Source organism: Bos grunniens, chromosome 28 (genome assembly GCF_055505025.1).
Source record: "Bos grunniens cultivar Pamir isolate PY7600 chromosome 28, Bosgru_T2T1.0, whole genome shotgun sequence".
NCBI classification, from domain to species: Eukaryota; Metazoa; Chordata; class Mammalia; order Artiodactyla; family Bovidae; genus Bos; species Bos grunniens.
Genome location: NC_141192.1, coordinates 18,261,695 through 18,279,954, shown reverse-complemented (window position 1 = coordinate 18,279,954; position 18,260 = coordinate 18,261,695). Strand labels below are relative to the sequence as shown.

At 53.7% G+C, this 18,260-nt stretch overlaps 1 protein-coding gene across 5 annotated transcripts in view; it reads left to right on the top strand.

The window, feature by feature from the left end:
* CDH23 (cadherin related 23) overlaps positions 1–18,260 on the top strand; it is a 439,149-nt gene that overhangs the window by 408,478 nt on the left and 12,411 nt on the right. For 4 of the 5 annotated variants that reach the window (XM_086382172.1, XM_086382174.1, XM_086382173.1 and 1 more), the window contains 12 exons: positions 3,309–3,442; positions 3,996–4,205; positions 4,728–4,835; positions 6,477–6,579; positions 7,823–7,948; positions 8,639–8,842; positions 10,329–10,787; positions 14,072–14,188; positions 15,292–15,516; positions 16,412–16,581; positions 16,804–16,941; positions 17,936–18,055. In XM_086382172.1, coding sequence (XP_086238298.1) covers positions 3,309–3,442; positions 3,996–4,205; positions 4,728–4,835; positions 6,477–6,579; positions 7,823–7,948; positions 8,639–8,842; positions 10,329–10,787; positions 14,072–14,188; positions 15,292–15,516; positions 16,412–16,581; positions 16,804–16,941; positions 17,936–18,055 — 2,114 coding nt within the window. Of the gene's footprint in view, positions 1–3,308; positions 3,443–3,995; positions 4,206–4,727; positions 4,836–6,476; positions 6,580–7,822; positions 7,949–8,638; positions 8,843–10,328; positions 10,788–14,071; positions 14,189–15,291; positions 15,517–16,411; positions 16,582–16,803; positions 16,942–17,935; positions 18,056–18,260 lie in introns of those variants that run through there. The other variant, XR_015156859.1, reaches the window with a different exon arrangement.

Below are 18,260 nucleotides of genomic sequence, written 5' to 3'. Positions count from 1 at the left end.
ACAGTTCAACTTCATCTTCTTTGGTGTTAGTGGTTAGGGCATAGACTTGGATTTCTGTGATACTGAATGGTTTGCTTTGGAAACAAACTGAGATCATTCTGTTGTTTTTGAGATTGCCTACAAGTACTGAATTTCAGACTCTTGTTGACTCTGAGGGCTACTCCATTTCTTCTAAAGGATTCTTGCCCACAGTAGCAGATATAATGTCAGATAGGGCTTGGGTATACAAACCAGGAGTTCAGGAGAGAAGTCTGCTGTTGAGAGAGGTATTTGGGAGTAGTCACCCCAGAGATATATGAAGGCATGAGATGAGAGGAGTGCATTGAGCTGGCTGACAGAGGAGAATAGAGCCTGGGATGAATTTTCAATTAAGAGACTATAAAAGCAAATCTACTTCTGTAAGGCCAGACTTGGAGCCCCTGCTGTCCAGAGCTTGGGATGGGTCACTCTGTTCTGATATGTCACTCTGTCATGTCCCAAAAAGTCCTTTCTCTGGCCAAGCACTCTGTGCCTTCCTGCTTTGCAGCCAGCAGAGCCTGGGCCTTTCTCTGCTATTGTCACACACAGAGGTGCTGTCACTTAACAGGAGTCCTGCTCCTGTTCAGGAGGCTGCCAGAGCCTGCTTGACAGGTGGGTGTTGGGTGGGCAGCTGTGCCCCCTCCCAGACAGGGGCCCTCTCTGCACCTGCCTCTAGGGTGCAGGACTCACACACATGGCCAGCAAACTGTTCCCTGGCACCGGCCTTTGCAGTCCTGTGCAGAGCCTCCTGGGTTAGATGTACACGTGACTGGGGCCAGCCCAGGAACTTGGGGCCTCATGGAGGCAGGCCAAGAGTAGACATTCAGAGCCCAAGGATAACCTGGCGGCGGTGGCGGGGGCTGGTCACTGAACAGAGCCCCCACTCCAGAGGAGATGAGCAGAGGCTGGGAGGGGTGGGGAGGCTGACAGTGCCCTGATGGAGCAGCTGGCACAGGTCACAACATCCCCTCCCCATCTCTCTCCTCAGCTCTGGGTTCACTGACACCATGTTGGTAAATCAGGGGGTGGGGTGCTATTTTCCGCAGAAAGCTGGTTTAGCGACACTGTGGGTGAAGGGATGCTCTCCAGGCCACCAAGCCTCAAGGTCACCTTCCCACCACTGCAGTCTGAACATGGAGGGGGCTCCTGCTGGGGGGAGACTGGAGCCCCACTAAGCTGCAAGGAGACACGTGGTCAAAGAGCACTTGGGAAACAGGCCATATCGCTTGTGCCTCTGCCACCAGCCCCAGCCTTCTCAGAACCTACATCCTACCCCTTGTGGTAGGTCCACTCCTGGGACCCCTTTCGTACATCTTCATCTTCTGTGTAAGCCCCCAGCTTCTTCACAGGGCTGCCTGGGCTCCCTTTCAGGGTTCCCCTAATGATATAAAGAGCTGCGGTGGGTCCAGCACACAGGATGAACGGGGCCTTGTCCAGTACCAGCACCACCCTGCAATGGCCTGTCCTTATTAGCCCATTTTTCAGATGAGAACATGAAGGCGAGATTTAATCGCATGCCCAAGGGCACATAGGAGTGAGTCAGCATGCATACCTGGATATGACTGTTGGAAAGCCTCTGATTTTAAACCTCTGTCTCCAGAAGCAGTGGAGTGATGGGGAGTTCAGGCCCCAGGGCAAGCTCTGAGGAGGATAACTTGCAGTGTGGGGGGCCTTTGACCTGCCCACTGCCTCACTGATCTGACCTCATGCGGCTCTAGCTTGGGCCCAGCCCCCATCACCTCAAGCCTGCTCCCCTGAGCTTCAGAACCTCTTCCCTTTCTTCCAGGAGGTGGCTGTCTTTGGAAAGAAGGCAGCTGGCCATCTGCTCACACATGGCCAGGTTCTGAGACAGGGCTGGGAAACCCCTACAAAGGGAATCCCCAGTCCTCTGGAGACCTTGGACTATCGGGCTCAGGAAATCCTGTTTCAAGCAGCTTCCGCCCCCCACTAAGCAGGGTGTAGCCCATAGGGCCACTGGGAGCAGGAAGGGCTGGTGGGAACTCCCAGCTGCAGGTGGGCCTCAGATGGGCTGTTTTGGTGAATCAGAGCAGTGGGAGCTGGGGGCAGAGAGTTATGAGGTAGGATGTGGAGGAGCAGGCAGAGCAAAGTGTTGGGGAGCTTGGGCCTCTGTCCTTACCGCACCCTGAGGCTGTGTGTCTCAGCAAGTCAGTGCCCCACCCTGAGCCTCTGCCCCTAAATGTCAAAAGGGAAAGCGAAGGAAGTAACTTTCTCCCTGTCCGCATTTCCTGGGGGAGTGCATGGAGAGGAGCCCCTCTTCCTCAGGGTCTCTGCTGCTCCTCCCTTGTTCATCTTTCACTGTCAGCCCCCTGAGCGCTCCCATCCAGCTGGGACCCCACTCACTCCCCTGGCATTCCCCCGCCCCTGCTCTTCTCCTCCACTCCCTCCCTGACCTTACGCCTCCCACCCTGGCCAGCTCTGAGTGCTCAGGCCCTTGTGCACTGAGCTGAGATGCAGAGCACTGGGTTTGAGTCCAGTTGCTGTGTTAACTTGCAGTGGGAGCTTGAACCATCAGCCTTCTTTCCCATTTCATTTTCCAAAGGACACGGGATGGTGTCTGAGGTCTCTTCCCGTTCAGAGCCTGAGAATCTGAGGCTCTACTCTAGGCATTCCCAGACATCTGGCCCCTCAGCCAGGCCAAGACAAGGACTGAGGCCACAGGGCCAGCTGAGGGGCCTCAGAAACCTCAGAGAAAGGAAGTCAGGGCCGACCAGGGGCTGAGGGGTGGCCACAGGCCCGGGAGATCCCTGGCTGCTCGCCACCTGGCTCAGTACCAGAGCTGAATGGAGGGCAGCTGGGGGCTCCCCGTCCTCAGTCCCTCCCACTCCATCCTCCCTAGTGCCTCACCACTGGCAGGGTGCTCCTCTGTGGTAAGCTTTGCCCTTCCCCAGTATCCTGTTTTGCAAGATGAGCTATCTGGAAAGAATAGCATATTATGAAGTTTCCGATACCTTCATTCATTGATTTCTGATCAAGGGTGGAGAGAAAACGAATGCCTGTGTAGAAAGGGAGCCCCCACTTTTCAACATAACCATCATACCCAGGTGGTCAGGGCTGCCAGGGCCTGAGTGGCCCCTGTCTGCTTGTACCCTAGCAGTTACCTGTTCCCCTCCGCCTGCGTGTCCCAGCCTTTGGCAGGTCCTGAAGCTGGGGGCGCTGGAGACCCCTTGCCTCGACTGTAAGGCTCACTGGAGGAAGCGGAAAGAGGCCTGGGCTCCCCACCACTCCTGGCCATTCTCCCCTGACTCTAGCCTCTCCTGGGCAACACCCAGGGGAGTTTCTGATCTCTCCCGTGGAGGGGGTGCTGCGGGTCCGGAAGGATGTGGAGCTGGACCGGGAGGCCATTGCTTTCTACAACCTGACCATCTGTGCCCGAGACAGAGGGGTGCCCCCGCTCAGCTCCACGGTGAGTCTGGGGGCCCTGTACCATTGGCTTCACCTCCCCACCCCCGGAATTCTCCACAGAGACGCCTCTAAACACTGCCACCCTCACGCCCAGAGCGGCCTCAGGCTGCTCTAGAGCCAGTCCAGGCCCTCAGGGCCGCTAACAGACCTGCGAGTCCTTGTGGGGCTCACCTGTGGAGGCTGGGCCTGGCGGCCACGGCCGCTCGGCGCTCCCAGGGGAGACTTTGCTGTCAGCCAGGCCTCTGCACCTGTCACTGCTGTTTGCACCCTGCCTCTTTACCTTTTCTGCCTCCCTCTTATCCTCACTTTCATCCTCTTGCCGCCTTTATCATTTTCCTTTCTTCCTCTTTCTTCCCCATGACCAGAGGCGCCTCTCCCTCTTCAGGTGCCTCCTCTTTGCCATCTTGCTGCATCTGCCCCCACCTCCACTGTCTCCTTGGCCACCATGTCCACCGTCCCTTTCTCTTCCTCCTCTCCCTCCCTCCATCTCCCCCAGACCCCCTTCTCTCCTGGTCCTCCTCCTTCACCTCCTCCTCCCCCTTGACCTGCCTCAGATGCTGGTGGGGATCCGGGTGCTGGACATTAACGACAATGACCCTGTGCTGCTCAACCTGCCCATGAATGTCACCATCAGTGAGAACAGCCCCATCTCCAGCTTCGTCGCTCGTATCCTGGCCAGCGACGCTGACAGCGGGTGCAACGCCCTCCTCACCTTCAACATCACTGCAGGCAATCGAGAGCGGGCCTTCTCCATCAATGCCACGGTAGGGCCAAGTCTGACCCCAGGGAAGCCCCCAGGATTTTTGCTAAAAGAGAGGACCCTGCCCTAGGGGCTTTGCTACTCTACTGTCTGGGTTTCTGCTGGTTCCACTTCCTCCTCAAGTCTCTGCCCTCGATTGGCATTTGGGGGTCTGGAAAGCGTGGAGTCTTGGATTCCTAAGTGAGCCACTTCTGGGACCCCTGTCACCCCACGGCTTGTCATGTGCAGAGATGAGACCAGAGCTTTGGTGCCCCTTGTTTGCATCAAGGTGCACCAAGAAGTCCTCACGTGGCCTCTTGGAGTGTTACTAGCTGCTGACCCCCTGGAGTCCTCCGAAGGACCATCCCTCTCAGGAAGGGGGGCACTCTTGGCCTGCTAACCCACTGTGGTTGTCCAAACTGTATCTTTAGCGATTTAGGGAGGTCATCCACAGACACTCCTGCAGGCAGGGCAGTTGGGCCTTGGTGAGCCAGAGCCCAAAGTGGGGGACAAGTCACCCCTCAACTCACCAGTCTCTACATCCCAGACAGGGATCATCACAGTGAACCGGCCCCTGGACCGCGAGCGGATCCCAGAATACAGGCTGACCATCTCCGTGAAGGACAACCCAGAGAACCCACGCATAGCCAGGAGGGTGAGACTGCAGGGGATGGGGTGGGGGAGGGGCACGGCTCCACTGGATTTATCCAGGTGGCATGGCCTGTGCTTAGATGCATTGCATTTACAGTAAGCAACGGCTCAGTTCAAATCCCATTTCCGCCTGTCAGTGGGTGTGTGGCTTTGGCAAGTCAGTTTTCCTTAGCGTCTACTTTCTCTTCTGCTAAGTGGACACACACCAAAGTCATGGCGAGGCCTCGAAGGAGCCAATACCTGTAAAGTCCTTGGCCCAGCGCCTGGCACATGGCAAACACTCAGTAAACACCAGCTAGCATCTTTTCTCCTCAAACCACTGATATCTGGGCACACAGGACTGGGGGGAGGGGGAGGGTGCGAGCAGGGCAGGGGGTACCTGTACTCACAGCATGTACTCTGGGATTCCAAAAGGGTTACATTTTCCAGGTGGCTTTTCCCTCAAAGGGCTTCCCTGGTGGCTCAGACTGCCTGCAATGTGGAAGACCTGGGTTCAATTCCTGAGTTGAGAGACCTGGGTTTGATTCCCTGAGCCTGAAGAAGGGAATAGCTACCTACTCCAGTATTCTGGCCTGGAAAACTCCATGGACAGAGGAGCCTGGCAGGCTACAGTCCATGGGGTCGCAAAGAGTCGGACATGACTAAGCAACTTTCACTTCACTTTCCCTCAAAAGCCAAAAAGTTGTCTCTCTTTACTAAGAGGAGATGGGTATTGCAAAGCAAACAGTGCATTCAGGGGTCGGGTCAGCCCTCTTCCCTGTCCATGAGGTCTGGGTCCTGGGCAGGAGTCCTAGGGTCTGGCTCATCTCAGCTCTCCTTCTGACCAGTTGATGGCTCAGCCCTTTCTGGGCCTTGGTTTTCGTGTCTGTACAGGCTGAGGAGCCTTAAGGCCAGAGGTCCTTGCTGACCGCCAGTATTCTCATCCCCTGTGCCTTCCCTTCCTTCCTTCCTTCTCTCACTCCTACCTTTTCCTCCTGCTGTCACGCCCTCCCCCACGGACACCTGCCCTCTTAGGAGGGCCTGGGGCATCCCGAAAGGAACAGCATGGAGTGACGGGAAGGAAGCTTGGAGGCTGCTGGGCCCCATCCTGCTGCTAAGTTGCCAGGCATCTTTGAGTAATCACCGCCTTCTCTGGTTCCCCCATGTCTGCAGTGAAGAAGCTTCCAGGGTACTGGGGAGGTTCCAAGAGATAAGGATTGTACCTGTGGTTTTTGAAAGGTGTGAAGTGCAGTACCGGACTGAACTCTGACCAGGGCATGAGGCCAGCTAAGAGGATCTGGAAACTAAGGTTCATCTTCCTGGCTGAAGTCCTTCCTTATCATGAGATGGAACATGACTCAATACCATTTACATCCATTCTCCTGTGAACTTCACACATCTCTGTGAAAAGGAGTTAAGATCCCCATTCATCAGATTGGAAAACTGAGTCCCAGGGAAGGGAAAAGATTTGCCCAAGGCCACCCTGTGAGCTGCTGGCATAGCTGGGGCTTGAACCCAGGTCTCTGGACCCATGGTGTGGGCTCTTTAATCATCTACCTCTCTTCCTGGACCTTCCTCCCACCCCACTTCCCAGTCTTCCTCCCCTGGAGCACTTTGCCAGACCAGAACATGGCCTTCAGCCTGTCCCCCATTGTGCCTCCCACAGGATTTTGACTTACTGCTCATCTTTCTTGCGGATGAGAATGACAACCACCCCGTCTTTACTGAGAGCACCTACCTGGCGGAGGTGATGGAGAACTCTCCTGCTGGTAGGTGCTGGGCCCACCTGGGAACCCCTGCTGCTACCAGGCACCCCCTGAGCTCAGATGCCGAGGACCTCCTTGTGCCTGCTCGGGGCCCAGCTGAGGCCTGGCTGAACACAGAGCTGGCAAGTGCAGAAGGGTGTGGTGGGGAGAAGGGAGTGCAGCTCTGAAGGGCTGGAGGACCAGGGCTGCCAGGCTCCTAGAGGCCACCAAGGAGGCCGCAGGTCTGGTTGGAGGCAGTCATTGGTCCCCAAGACTGAGAAGAGCCCCACTTCCCCTCCTCAAGGGCCACTTAGCCATAAGGCTACCCAGGAGGGGAGTAAGCCCACTCTTCATGCTCCCCCAGCTCCAGGAGCATAGGGCATCCTGGAGGCTTCTGAGAGCTCAGGGAGCATGTGAGATCAGAAGCGGGGCAGGCCCCTCACAGATCAGTGTGGCTCTCCCCCGCACACATGCACTGCGTCTCCTCTTCACTGCTTCCCCGAGGACGTCCTCTCACTCCTCCCCAGCCCCCAGAGCTTGGAGTCTTAAGTTAGGAAGAGGTGAGCTGGGATACTCCCTGTCTCTGGCTGGCTGTCTCCCCTGTAGGAATATGAATCTTAAACCTGCCTGTGTATATGCTCACACATGTGCCAGTGCACATCCATGTGAGGCATATGTGCAGCTTACACGTGTGCAGAGATACACAGAGGTGCCTGCACGATAAACTCCATGTGCAGATATAACCGCCTGCGGAGGCAGAATGCACAGCGTGGGCCTCCCAGGCCTGCGAGCATTACAGAGTGAGTGCTGTGGCTGTGTAAACACGGAGTCCGGTGCACACATGTGGGTCCTAGCCTTGAGTGGTCAGACAGCCGTTGGAGCATCGTGTACACACACACGTGGGCAGACTGGGCCGGAGGTGCATACCTAGACAGGGCCCCAAACGGGGAGGGGACGTCAGGGAGCCCCCAGACCCTCCCGTGGTGGCCAGCCTCAAAGGCTGCTGGGAAGGCCGGCGTGCTCCGGGCGGGCCGGAGGGGCTTGCTCACTGCTGTTGTGTTTTCTCCCCAGCAGGGCTTTGAGGCTGCTCCCCAAGCATCTGCGTCAGTCTGCCAAGGCTGCCGTAGCCCGGCCCAGGGCCCCCCAACCTGTCCGCCTCACCTCCCCTCCTCTCATCCATTGTCAGCCATGGCTCACCGGGGCGGGGTGGGGGAGGGTGGGCGGGGGCTCAAGTTGACCCTGCAGTGACCCCTCTCCCCCGGCCCAGGGACCTCCCTGACGGTGCTCAACGGGCCCGTCCTGGCCCTGGATGCAGACCTGGATGTCTACGCTGTGGTGACCTACCAGCTGCTGGGCGCCCAGAGCGGGCTCTTTGATATTGACAACAGCACGGGTGAGGCCTCTGCACACGCCCCCAGCTCTCCTAGCCCAGCTCCAAGTCTTCCTTGTAACGGCCTCCACCACTAGATCTAGGGTCTCCTTTCTCAGTGCTGGGTCCAGGCTCTCCAGAGAGACCCTGTTCCTCACAGCCCCCATCTTACAGCTGGATTAGGCCACCCAGGGGCCAGCGAGGAAGAACCAGGAAGAGGCTTGGGGTCAACAGAAGTGACCTGCTGACACATAAACTCAGCCTCAGTAGAGAGCCCCCAAAACCCACTCCTCCTTGTCTCCTCCCCCGCTGGAGGATGGGGCCCCTAGTCTCCCAGAGGAAGCAACCACCCTCGAACCAGACTCAAAACTCCCGTGTTGCGTCAGTCTGGACCTGGCCAATTTGGTGACAGGAGACAAGGAGGGATGTGCTGGCACCTCTCTCAGCAGAGCTGCTCAACCCTCCAGCCTGAGGCACTCATCTCAGGCAGAACTCTGGAGAATTGCCAAGGACACCTGGGGAGGGGACCTCCCTAAACATTGGTCGTTGAACCTTGGAGGAAGAAAGTCATTGTGTTGCTTTCTCTGCTCCTCTTTCATCTCTGTCCCCATCACGCCTTACCTTTTTCTGTCCCCCCTCGGTTGGTTCTTGCCCGGTTTCTCCACCACATCTCTTATCCTTTGTATCTCCCTGGCCGGTGGTGCTGGGTACCAGGTGTGGTGACAGTGAGGTCAGGTATCGTCATTGACCGGGAGGCCTTCTCACCCCCCGTCCTGGAGCTGCTGCTGCTGGCTGAGGACATCGGGCTGCTCAATGGCACCGCTGACCTGCTCGTCACCATCCTGGATGACAATGACAACTGGCCCACCTTTAGCCCTGCCGCTGTCACCGTCCACCTGCTGGAGAACTGCCCACCAGGTAGGCGGGGGTCAGGCCCCAGCCTCCAGACGGGAGCTGGTCGTGTGTGGGGATTGCAGCCTCACAGTTTGGAGGCAGAAGTCGCCTCCAGCGGGGAGAAGGATGGGCAGCAGGGTGGGCGGAGAGGGGGTCAGGAGACCCACGTCCCCCTCCCTTCCTTTCTCAGACCTACAGTGTCTTGTGAACAAAACAAAATTGTTAAGATATGTTCCCTCCGTGTTCCTGTATGGAAAGACATTGTTTCAAAGTCAAAATAGGATTAACATGATTTCCATCAAAATCAAATATGATTTGGGAGATAAGTTTGATTCTAAAGAACATTTTGAAAAATAAGTGTAATAAAGCTAGATTTGTCTTACCAGGTGTTACAACATATTACCAGTGTTTAAAACCACATGATATGAACACAAGACTCTGAGACAAAGTAGCCCAGCAACAGTGATGGGTAAATTAAGAAATGTAACATTATGTCATAAAGGAAATGATAAAACCAGTAGTGAAAACTGTTCAGTGTGCAAAACATTTGTTCATATTTAGTGTAGATTCTCATCCCATGTCAGACACCAGAAAGAAACCCAAAGACACCCTAAAGAAAATATAAAAGAGTATAAAATGTTAAAAAATAAGAGAAGACACTTCAGGTGAATATTTGTCTGCTTTAAAGATAAGGTTCTAAGCATTTAAGAAATAGGAAAACATAAAAAAGGGAAAAATATTAAGTTCTGGTACATATGAACCATTTCAACTTCTTTACATCATATAACCAGTATCAAAAGGTGAACTAAAAACTGAGAAAAAAAGATATTTATCACAAGTTATTATAATTATATAGTTTGTATAAATTGACCAAAAATAGGCAAAGGACAAAAACTGACACTTTGCAGAAGAGAAGATACAACAAATCATTGAATTATTAAAAAATTGTTCAGTCTCAAATAATCAAAATAAATAGGACAAAATCAAAATAAATAAGGAAAATAAAATAGGACACCATTTTTGTAGAAAATTGCAGGTGAAAAAAATGCATAAAAGATGGATGCTTATTTGCAAAATAGAATTAGGCTCACAGACTTTGAAAACAAATATATGGTTACCAAAAGAAGCTGGGGGTGGAGGGATAAATTAGGAGCTTTGGATTAACAGATACACACAACTATGTATAAAACACATAAACAATAAGGACCTGCTATATAGCACTGGGAACTATATTTAATGTTCCTGCAATAACCTATAATATAAAAGAATATATATTATATATATATAACTGGATCACTTCACTGTACATCTGAAACTAGTACAACATTGTAAATCAACTATACTTCAATTAAAAATAAATACATTTTAAAATATATAACAAAATAACAAAGATAGGTGCTAGCAAGGCTATTGTGGGAAGAGGCCCTTGTGACCCCCAAGGAAAGTATCTTGGTGGGATGTTTTTATATAAAAGGTAACTGTCAGCTGCTCCCCATTCCCACCCCCACAGGATTCTCAGTCCTTCAGATCACAGCCACGGATGAGGACAGTGGCCTCAATGGGGAGCTGATCTACCGAATAGAAGCTGGGGCTCAGGACCGCTTCCTCATCCACCCAGTCAGCGGCATCGTCCGCGTCGGCAATGCCACCATCGACAGGGAGGAGCAGGAGTCGTATAGGCTGACAGTAGTGGCCACCGACCGGGGCGCCGTCCCTCTCTCGGGCACAGCCATCATCACTGTCCTTATCGATGACATCAATGACTCCCGCCCCGAGTTCCTCAACCCCATCCAGACGGTGAGCGTGCTGGAGTCAGCTGAGCCAGGCACTGTCATTGCCAATGTCACCGCTATTGACCGTGACCTCAATCCTGAGCTGGAGTACCACATCATCGACATTGTGGCCAAGGACGACACTGACCGCCTGGTGCCTGACCAGGAGGATGCCTTTGCCGTGAATATCAACACAGGTACAAAGGCCTGCTCCCCTCCGGCCCTCCTCCGGACTCCCTGCCCAGTCTCCTGGCTCTCTGCTTTCTCCCTTACCCCCCTCGCTGCTCCCTCTCTCTGCTCCTCCCTACCCATCAGCTGCTCCTTCCTCCTCTCCTCTCCCTCCTACTGACACCACATCCTTCCCTCTCTTTGCCATCTCTGCCCTGGCTCTTTCCCTCTCTCCCTTCTCTCCTTCCTCCCCCTTGACCAGCTCCCTAATTATCTTACTCTACCAGTACTGTGTGAGTGTGCCCATCTCACCACACTTGTGATAGCGTTAAATATTATAGGAAAATTGCGTTTTTAACATGCATTTCTTTAATAACTGAGTGGCTGAACACTTTCTTCATATGTATCCAGGCCATTTAACTTCTTTCTAAGTTTCACACACACACACATATATATGTACACACACATATATATTTCTATGTTATATGTGTGTATATGTATACCCTTAATGATTTTCTTACACTATCACAAACCAAAGGGAAACTGTGGCTTATCTTTCACAATTTTTGCAGCTTATAACTCTGACTTTAATTTTATTATTTTTCTTAAAGTTCAGCATTTTTGCCTCTGAGGGGAGTTAAGGAGGAGACATGGGACTAACTTACAGGTATACTTCTTGGATGGCCCAGAGAAGTGACAGAAAAACTAACATGGCTATGACAAAATGCTAAAAATCATTGTTACTCAGAGAAATGCATAGTAAAACAGCAATGAGATATTGGTTTTCCATACGTGATCAGCAGACATTAGGATGCTGGACAGCATTGAGTATTGGTGACAATGTGGGGACATCATATACTACTGTAGGAATTTTGACTAATTTCCTATCTAGAGAGCAATCCAGCAATACCCAATGACCCAGCAATTCTGCTCCTAGATATATGTCTCAAGGAGGTTCTCGGGTTGATAATGAAACTGTTTGAGGATGTTCACTGCAGTGTTATTGGTGACAGGAGCTTGAGGGCAACCAAGGCATCCATCCCTGGGATACTGGAGAGTAAAATGTGGTGGGTACACGTCATGGGACACCAGGCAGCTTAGAAGCAATAGACGAGGCTCACACAGAGAAACGTGAGGTGGGGGCAGGGAGCCTTAAAATCAAGTACTTACTGAAAATGATAAGAAACAGAATGGGTTATATACATATATATACGTGTGTGTGTGTGTGTGTATACTCAAATCCCATTGCATAAATATAAAATACATACACAAAAACAGTACATGATTTTCAGGAACACTTTCAATAAATACACTTGAATACATTGCCCAAGGGGAGGAGAGAAGGGGAGAGGAGTGTGAGAACAGAAGGGAAAAGATACATACATAAAACAAGAGTAATGCCAGTGACCATCATGTGCAAACAACTACAGAGTAGATTAAATCAATATGCCTCTGAGGCCCAAAGGGAAAAAGAAGACAGGAAAACCAGGAGCCACTAGGAGGAATTAGATGACTTAGTCCTGAGTCAGGTTAGCAACATTCCCACTGCAGTGGTTTCTCAGGACCATGGAGAGCTGCCCCATGCCCCTGCCCAGCTTTATGCATACTGTTGCCTCTACCATTTTTTCCTGTTCTCTCTCCAACTGACTCTCTTCTCTCTGTTTTCCTTTCCAGTGTCTTCTCTGCCCCTCTTTCTCATGCTTTCCTCCTCCCTTGCTCGCCTCTCTCTTTCTTGTTAGAGCCTCAGCCCGCTGGGTGCTCCTCTCCTACTAGGCTCCCCCTTTCTCCCCTAGCTTCCCACCCTTCTGCCTCTTCCCATCCACCCCATCCCTCCCAAATCTCCTGCCCTGGTCAGCTCTGAGCCCTTCAGTCCCCCATGCCCTGCTCTGCTCCATCCCCTCTGCACCCTGAACTAACTGGTGTTAACCCTCTTCTCTCTTCCTCATGGCTGGCAGGCCCACAGGTTTGAGCTCTGTTTCTCTGTCACTTCCCACCTCATCTCTTCTCTGCTTCACCCCATCGCCTTCCTCCATACCCACCGCACCCCCACCACCCTTCCCATCCTGTGGGACCTGGGCCAAGGCCGTGGCCCAGCCTTTGCAGACTGAATGCAGCCACCCTCTCCCCATCCTCGCTCCCCAGCCTCGGGGACGGGGAGCGAGAGTAGGAAGAGGAGGAGGAGGAGGAGGCAGCGGCCCAGGGTAAGTGACTGCCCCACCATGGGGGACCCGAGGAGGACAGGAGTTCAGCAGGGGGAGTCTGCCAAGGGGGAAGGGAGTCCCAGACACCCCAGTACCTGAGAGGGAGCTGGGAAAGAGAGGAGGTTTCACCCTAGGATGAGGCCAATGGGAGGAAGAGCCACCAGGCCCTCACACTGGCAGGAAGAACAGAGCCAGGCCTGAGATCAGCAAAACTGTCTGTCCAGTTCAAGCCCAAACTTCTGGAGGGCTCCTCTGTGAATCAGGAGCAGGCTAGGGCTTGGGGGCAGTGGGTAGGAGGGAAGGAAACAGCTCTTTGTTGTACAGCTCCTTTCTCAGGCGGCCATGCCATGCCCCGCAACCCCGTTATCATGACAAGGGGGTGGGCCTTACTGTCCAACTGTGCCACTGCTTGCTGTCCCTTCCAGGGACCCCCATCAGGGATTTTCAATGCACTGACCTTCCTTTATGCTTGATCTCCCTAGAATACAAGTGTTTTTTAAGTTATAAAATACATATAAAATTTACCGTCGTAACCATTTTTAACCATAAGTTTAATGGTTCAGTATATTCATGTGTTGTGGAATACAAGGTGCTTTTTTTTTTTGGCCATGCAATGTGGCTTGTGGGCTCTTAGTTCCCAAAGCAGGGATCGAACCCAGGCCTTCAGCAGTGAACACATGGAGTCCTAACCACTGGACCACCAGGAAATTCCAACAAGCATTTTTTTAAACAAGCAATTACATAGTGCTTTCTATGTGCCAAGCCCTGTTCTAAGCCCTTTACAAGTACATTAAACTCATTTAATTGTTATAATCTGCCAAATAGCCCTCTGCGGTAGGTACAGTAATCATCCTCATCTCACAAATGAGGACAAAGGGGTACAGAGAGGTTAGATAACTGCCGGGCTGGTGAGCGCTGAGTGAGGGGCAGAGCGACATGCCCCAGCTTGCAGGAGCTGTGGTCTCATCCAGCCAGAGGAGACGGCAAGTCCCAGGTCCACTGGGGCCCACTGCCCGTGGTGGGGATTGGGAGGGTTGGCCAGGAGCACCCCTGGGAGGCCCAGATTTTAGGGGGTTCCCCTGGGGCTGAACCTGACTTGGTCTGGTCTACAGGGTCTGTAATGGTGAAATCCCCTCTGAACCGGGAGCTGGTTGCCACCTATGAGGTCACTCTCTCTGTGATTGACAATGCCAGCGACCTACCAGAGCGCTCCGTCAGTGTGCCAAATGGTAAGGCCTCTCCCACATGGTCCCATAGAGAGGCAGGCCTGGTCCTGGGGGCGAGCAGCAGACCGGCTACAGGGGTTGCCAGCAGTCAGGCTGCATGAGGAGGGGTGGCGGCCGGGGAAGGTGGCAGCTACAGCGAGGCTGGGAGTGGCCCTGTGTCCCTGCTGTTAGGCAGAGCTCAACAGTGGCGGATCCAGAAGCCCAGAGATGTGTGTCTTGAACTCTAAGCCTCAGAGTAGGAAGGAGGCATGGTAGACGCTGGAAGGGGACTGAGGAAAGGATGGGTTGATAGAGACTTAGGTCAGAATCCCATTGTCAGAACTGGTAACCAGGGTATAGCTGGGATGTGAGACAGGACCTTCAGATCTGCTAAGAAGCCACATGGTCAGGCCAGAGGCAGCAAAGAGCAAGGCAAGTCTGTGAAGCCACAGACACCACAGCGGAGAAGAGAAGGGCATGCAAGCTGCCTTCTGTGGCTGGGCACAGGCTGTTCTGCCTGCAGCATGAGCCAGGAGGGGCTGCTAGAGGCACTGAATCTTGCCAAGCAGGGAGCGTGGAGGGGGATTTATGGATGGCGTGGCCTCTGCCATGAGGCAGAGACAGCTGGAGTCGGGGAGATACTGGCTGGGGCTTGGCAGATACTGGCTGCTTATCTTTATAGCCCAGAAGCCCTAGTTTTCAGGAAGGGTGGACCTAGTCATCTGCTACTTGTCCCAGGCTCAGAGAACAAAGGGCCCAGGCTGGTTATACAGAGGGAACAAGTCAGAGGGAAACAAAAGGTCGAATCATGGAAAAGGGTCTTACAGATCATCCGAGTTCTGTCTCCTGGGACAAGTTAGGAAACTGCACAACAGTGATGGCCAGGGCTTCCACCAAGGTTACCAGTCAGTTGGCAGAACCCAAGCCCCTCTCCCTATGGAAGAGTGAGCGACCTGACCAGAGTCAGCGGGCACAGACCACTACCCAAGGCTAGGGCCGAGCTTCAGGGAGCCCCGGGAGGTCTGTAAGATGCTGCCGTCCTCTCCGGGCTCGGCTGAGACTTAGGAAGGCCTGACCCAGCCACACCAGGCCTCTCATGCCACTCTCACCTGCTACCTCCACCCCAGCCAAACTGACGGTCAACATCCTGGACGTCAATGACAACACACCCCAGTTCAAGCCCTTCGGGATCACCTACTACACAGAGCGGATCCTGGAGGGGGCCACCCCAGGCACCACGCTCATCGCTGTGGCAGCTGTGGATCCCGACAAGGGTCTCAATGGGCTGATCACCTATTCCCTGCTGAACCTGATGCCCCCGGGCTATGTCCAGCTGGAAGACTCCTCGGCAGGTAGGTGGGAAGGTCTGCCAGAGGAAGTCTGGGGAATATCTGTCTGTGTCTGCTTAGCCTCCCAGAGGGGCCAGGATCACTTCTCACCCTCCAGTTGAGGTCCCACCATGACCCCTCAGCGGGCGGGACCAGGGCCGACATGGTTAACATTCTAGTCACCCCTGCATGCCTGGTCTGGAAGCGTGGATGGGGTGCCTCGCTCCCGCTTAGAACGGAAGCCCCTTCAGCATCTGCTGGAACCTGGAATAATCCCTCACCCTCTCTACCACTCAAGCTCCACAATTCGTATCACTCAGGGGACAAGTAGGCCGAGAGAAGTGTCCAAGAGGAGGTCCTCGACTTGTTTTTGTACATCCCCCCCCCCAACTTTTTTTTAACGATTCCCTTTTTCTTTTTTTGACGGCACTGGGTCTTGGTTGGTGTACATGGGCTTTCTCCAGTTGCAGGGCATGGGCTCAGTAGTTGCAGTGCTAAGGCTTCTCATTGCAGTGGCTTTCTTTAGGGCACAGGCCCTAAGTATGCCTCAGTAGCTGTGGTGCATAGGCTCAGTTGCTCCACAGCATATGGAATCTTAACAGACCCATATCCCCTGCCTTCGGCAGGGATTCAACCCATATCCCCTGCATAGGCAGGCGATTTCTTAACCACTGGACCATCAGGGAAGTCCCTTTCTGCCTTGTGAAAAGCTTTCTTGCCCTTCCAGTGAGGAGAAGAGCTAGACACCAGTTCTTCTCGGCCCTCTGGCCAGCCGCTGGGCAGTGACGCCTAGCCACCCTTCTCCCTCAGTGGACCCCTTGTGCTCATCCTCAGAGCCCCAGATCCTTCTCTTCCCACTTCAGAGAGCTTCCACGAGTGAGGGGTGGCCAGGATGGCGGTGAGAGTCTCTGTGTCTTAGGGAAGGTCATTGCCAACCGGACAGTGGACTATGAGGAAGTGCACTGGCTCAACTTCACCGTGAGGGCCTCAGACAATGGGTCCCCACCCCGGGCAGCTGAGATCCCTGTCTACCTGGAGATTGTGGACATCAATGACAACAACCCCATCTTTGACCAGCTGTCCTACCAGGTGGGTGACCAGGCCCACACACTGGGTCTGGGACCCATGCCCATTCCTTGGGACCTTTGGGCATCTTCTATTCCCACCCTGGCGGCCTTCAAGTCCCGTGGGAATGACCATCCATGAGTAGCTTGATGCTCTGGGCTGTCTGCATCAGTGAGTTTCTTGGGCAAGGGCAGAGACTCTAGACTGACCATGGCCCATGCTTTCTCTCTGCCCACTGGGCTCCAGGAAGCTGTCTTTGAGGATGTTCCTGTGGGCACAGTCATCCTGACAGTCACTGCTACTGATGCTGACTCAGGCAACTTCGCCCTCATTGAGTATAGCCTTGTGGATGGTGAGGGCAAGTTTGCCATCAGCCCCACCACAGTAAGTGGGCAATGGAGGGCCTGGGTTTGGGGAATGGGAAGTGGGAAGGGCCCAGGGTCATAGGCTGAGAAGCCACCAAAAGTATTGCAGTCACCCCTCTGTTTCTGTGTCCTGCCACCTGGGCATCTGTAGCCTCAGAGGTCTTCCAGTCAAGTTGGCAAGCACTGTTCTCAGAGTCCCAGATATCCTTAGACTGCAGCCTTTCTGTCCCAGTAGACCTGGAAGAAAGTAGGGCAGTCTTTTGGAAGTTGCTTCTTGTGGGACAGAATCTGAGATTTGTCTTCACTAGTCTTCACCAGACTAGAAGACTTGATTCAAGTCCATGAGTCTGCTTTTTGAAACTGCCCAAGAGAGGCATAGGAAGCTCTGTAGACAGTGAGCACAGTAGCTGAGCACCTACTGTATACATGGCCCTACTCTCAGTGCTGGGAGAGGGAAGAAGTGCCCACCACTCAGCCCTCGTGTTCCCATGAGTCTCAGACTTGTGGGAATGCAGAAGCTCAAGATTTTGAATGTCGGCAAATTGGTAAATGTGCCGTTTCAGTACAAGGAGGGAGGGAGAGAGCCCTGTGGCCTGAGGCTGGCTGGCCAGGCAGAGCCTTCCCCACTTGTGAGGCTGAAGCTGGACTTTCCCTCCCGCTGCCCTCCCACATCCCCCTGCGCTCTACCCTTTCAGCCGGGTTTCTCTCCCTCCTCTCGGTGTGAACAATAAGACATACTCCCAGCCTGGCGCTATGACTGTGAATACTTGTGGGGCATTACCTGGTACCTGGCCAGGTAGTGAGCTCCAGCCTGGGCTGTTTATCCCACCTCCAGGTAGACTCTGGAGTGGTGAAGGCAAGAAGAGCCACTAGGACAAGAGCTCCACGGGGCCGGGGCTGGTGTCTCTTCAGTGCTGTATCTCCAGAGCCCTGAACAGTGTCGGCACTTAGCAGATGCTCAATAAATATCTGCCGAACTGATGAAGGACCTGACTCCACCCTCCCCCTCCTAGGGTGACATCTACGTGCTGTCCTCTCTGGACCGGGAGAAGAAGGACCACTATATCCTGACTGCCTTGGCCAAAGACAACCCTGGGGATGTGGCCAGCAACCGTCGAGAAAATTCGGTGCAGGTGAGGGACCTTGGTGTGGACACTAAAGATGTGGTTGTGGAGGCAGCAGGCAAAGCCTTTACAGGATGGGTGCTGCAGGGCAGAAGCAGGGCCGCCTTGGCCCCTGAGAGCTGTGGTGGCGGGAGGGAGAAGCAGGAGCATCGCCGGGGTTCACAGTGGCTGTGGCTTAGGGAGACAGGGGCTCTGCAGGAGAAACTGCTGTGTC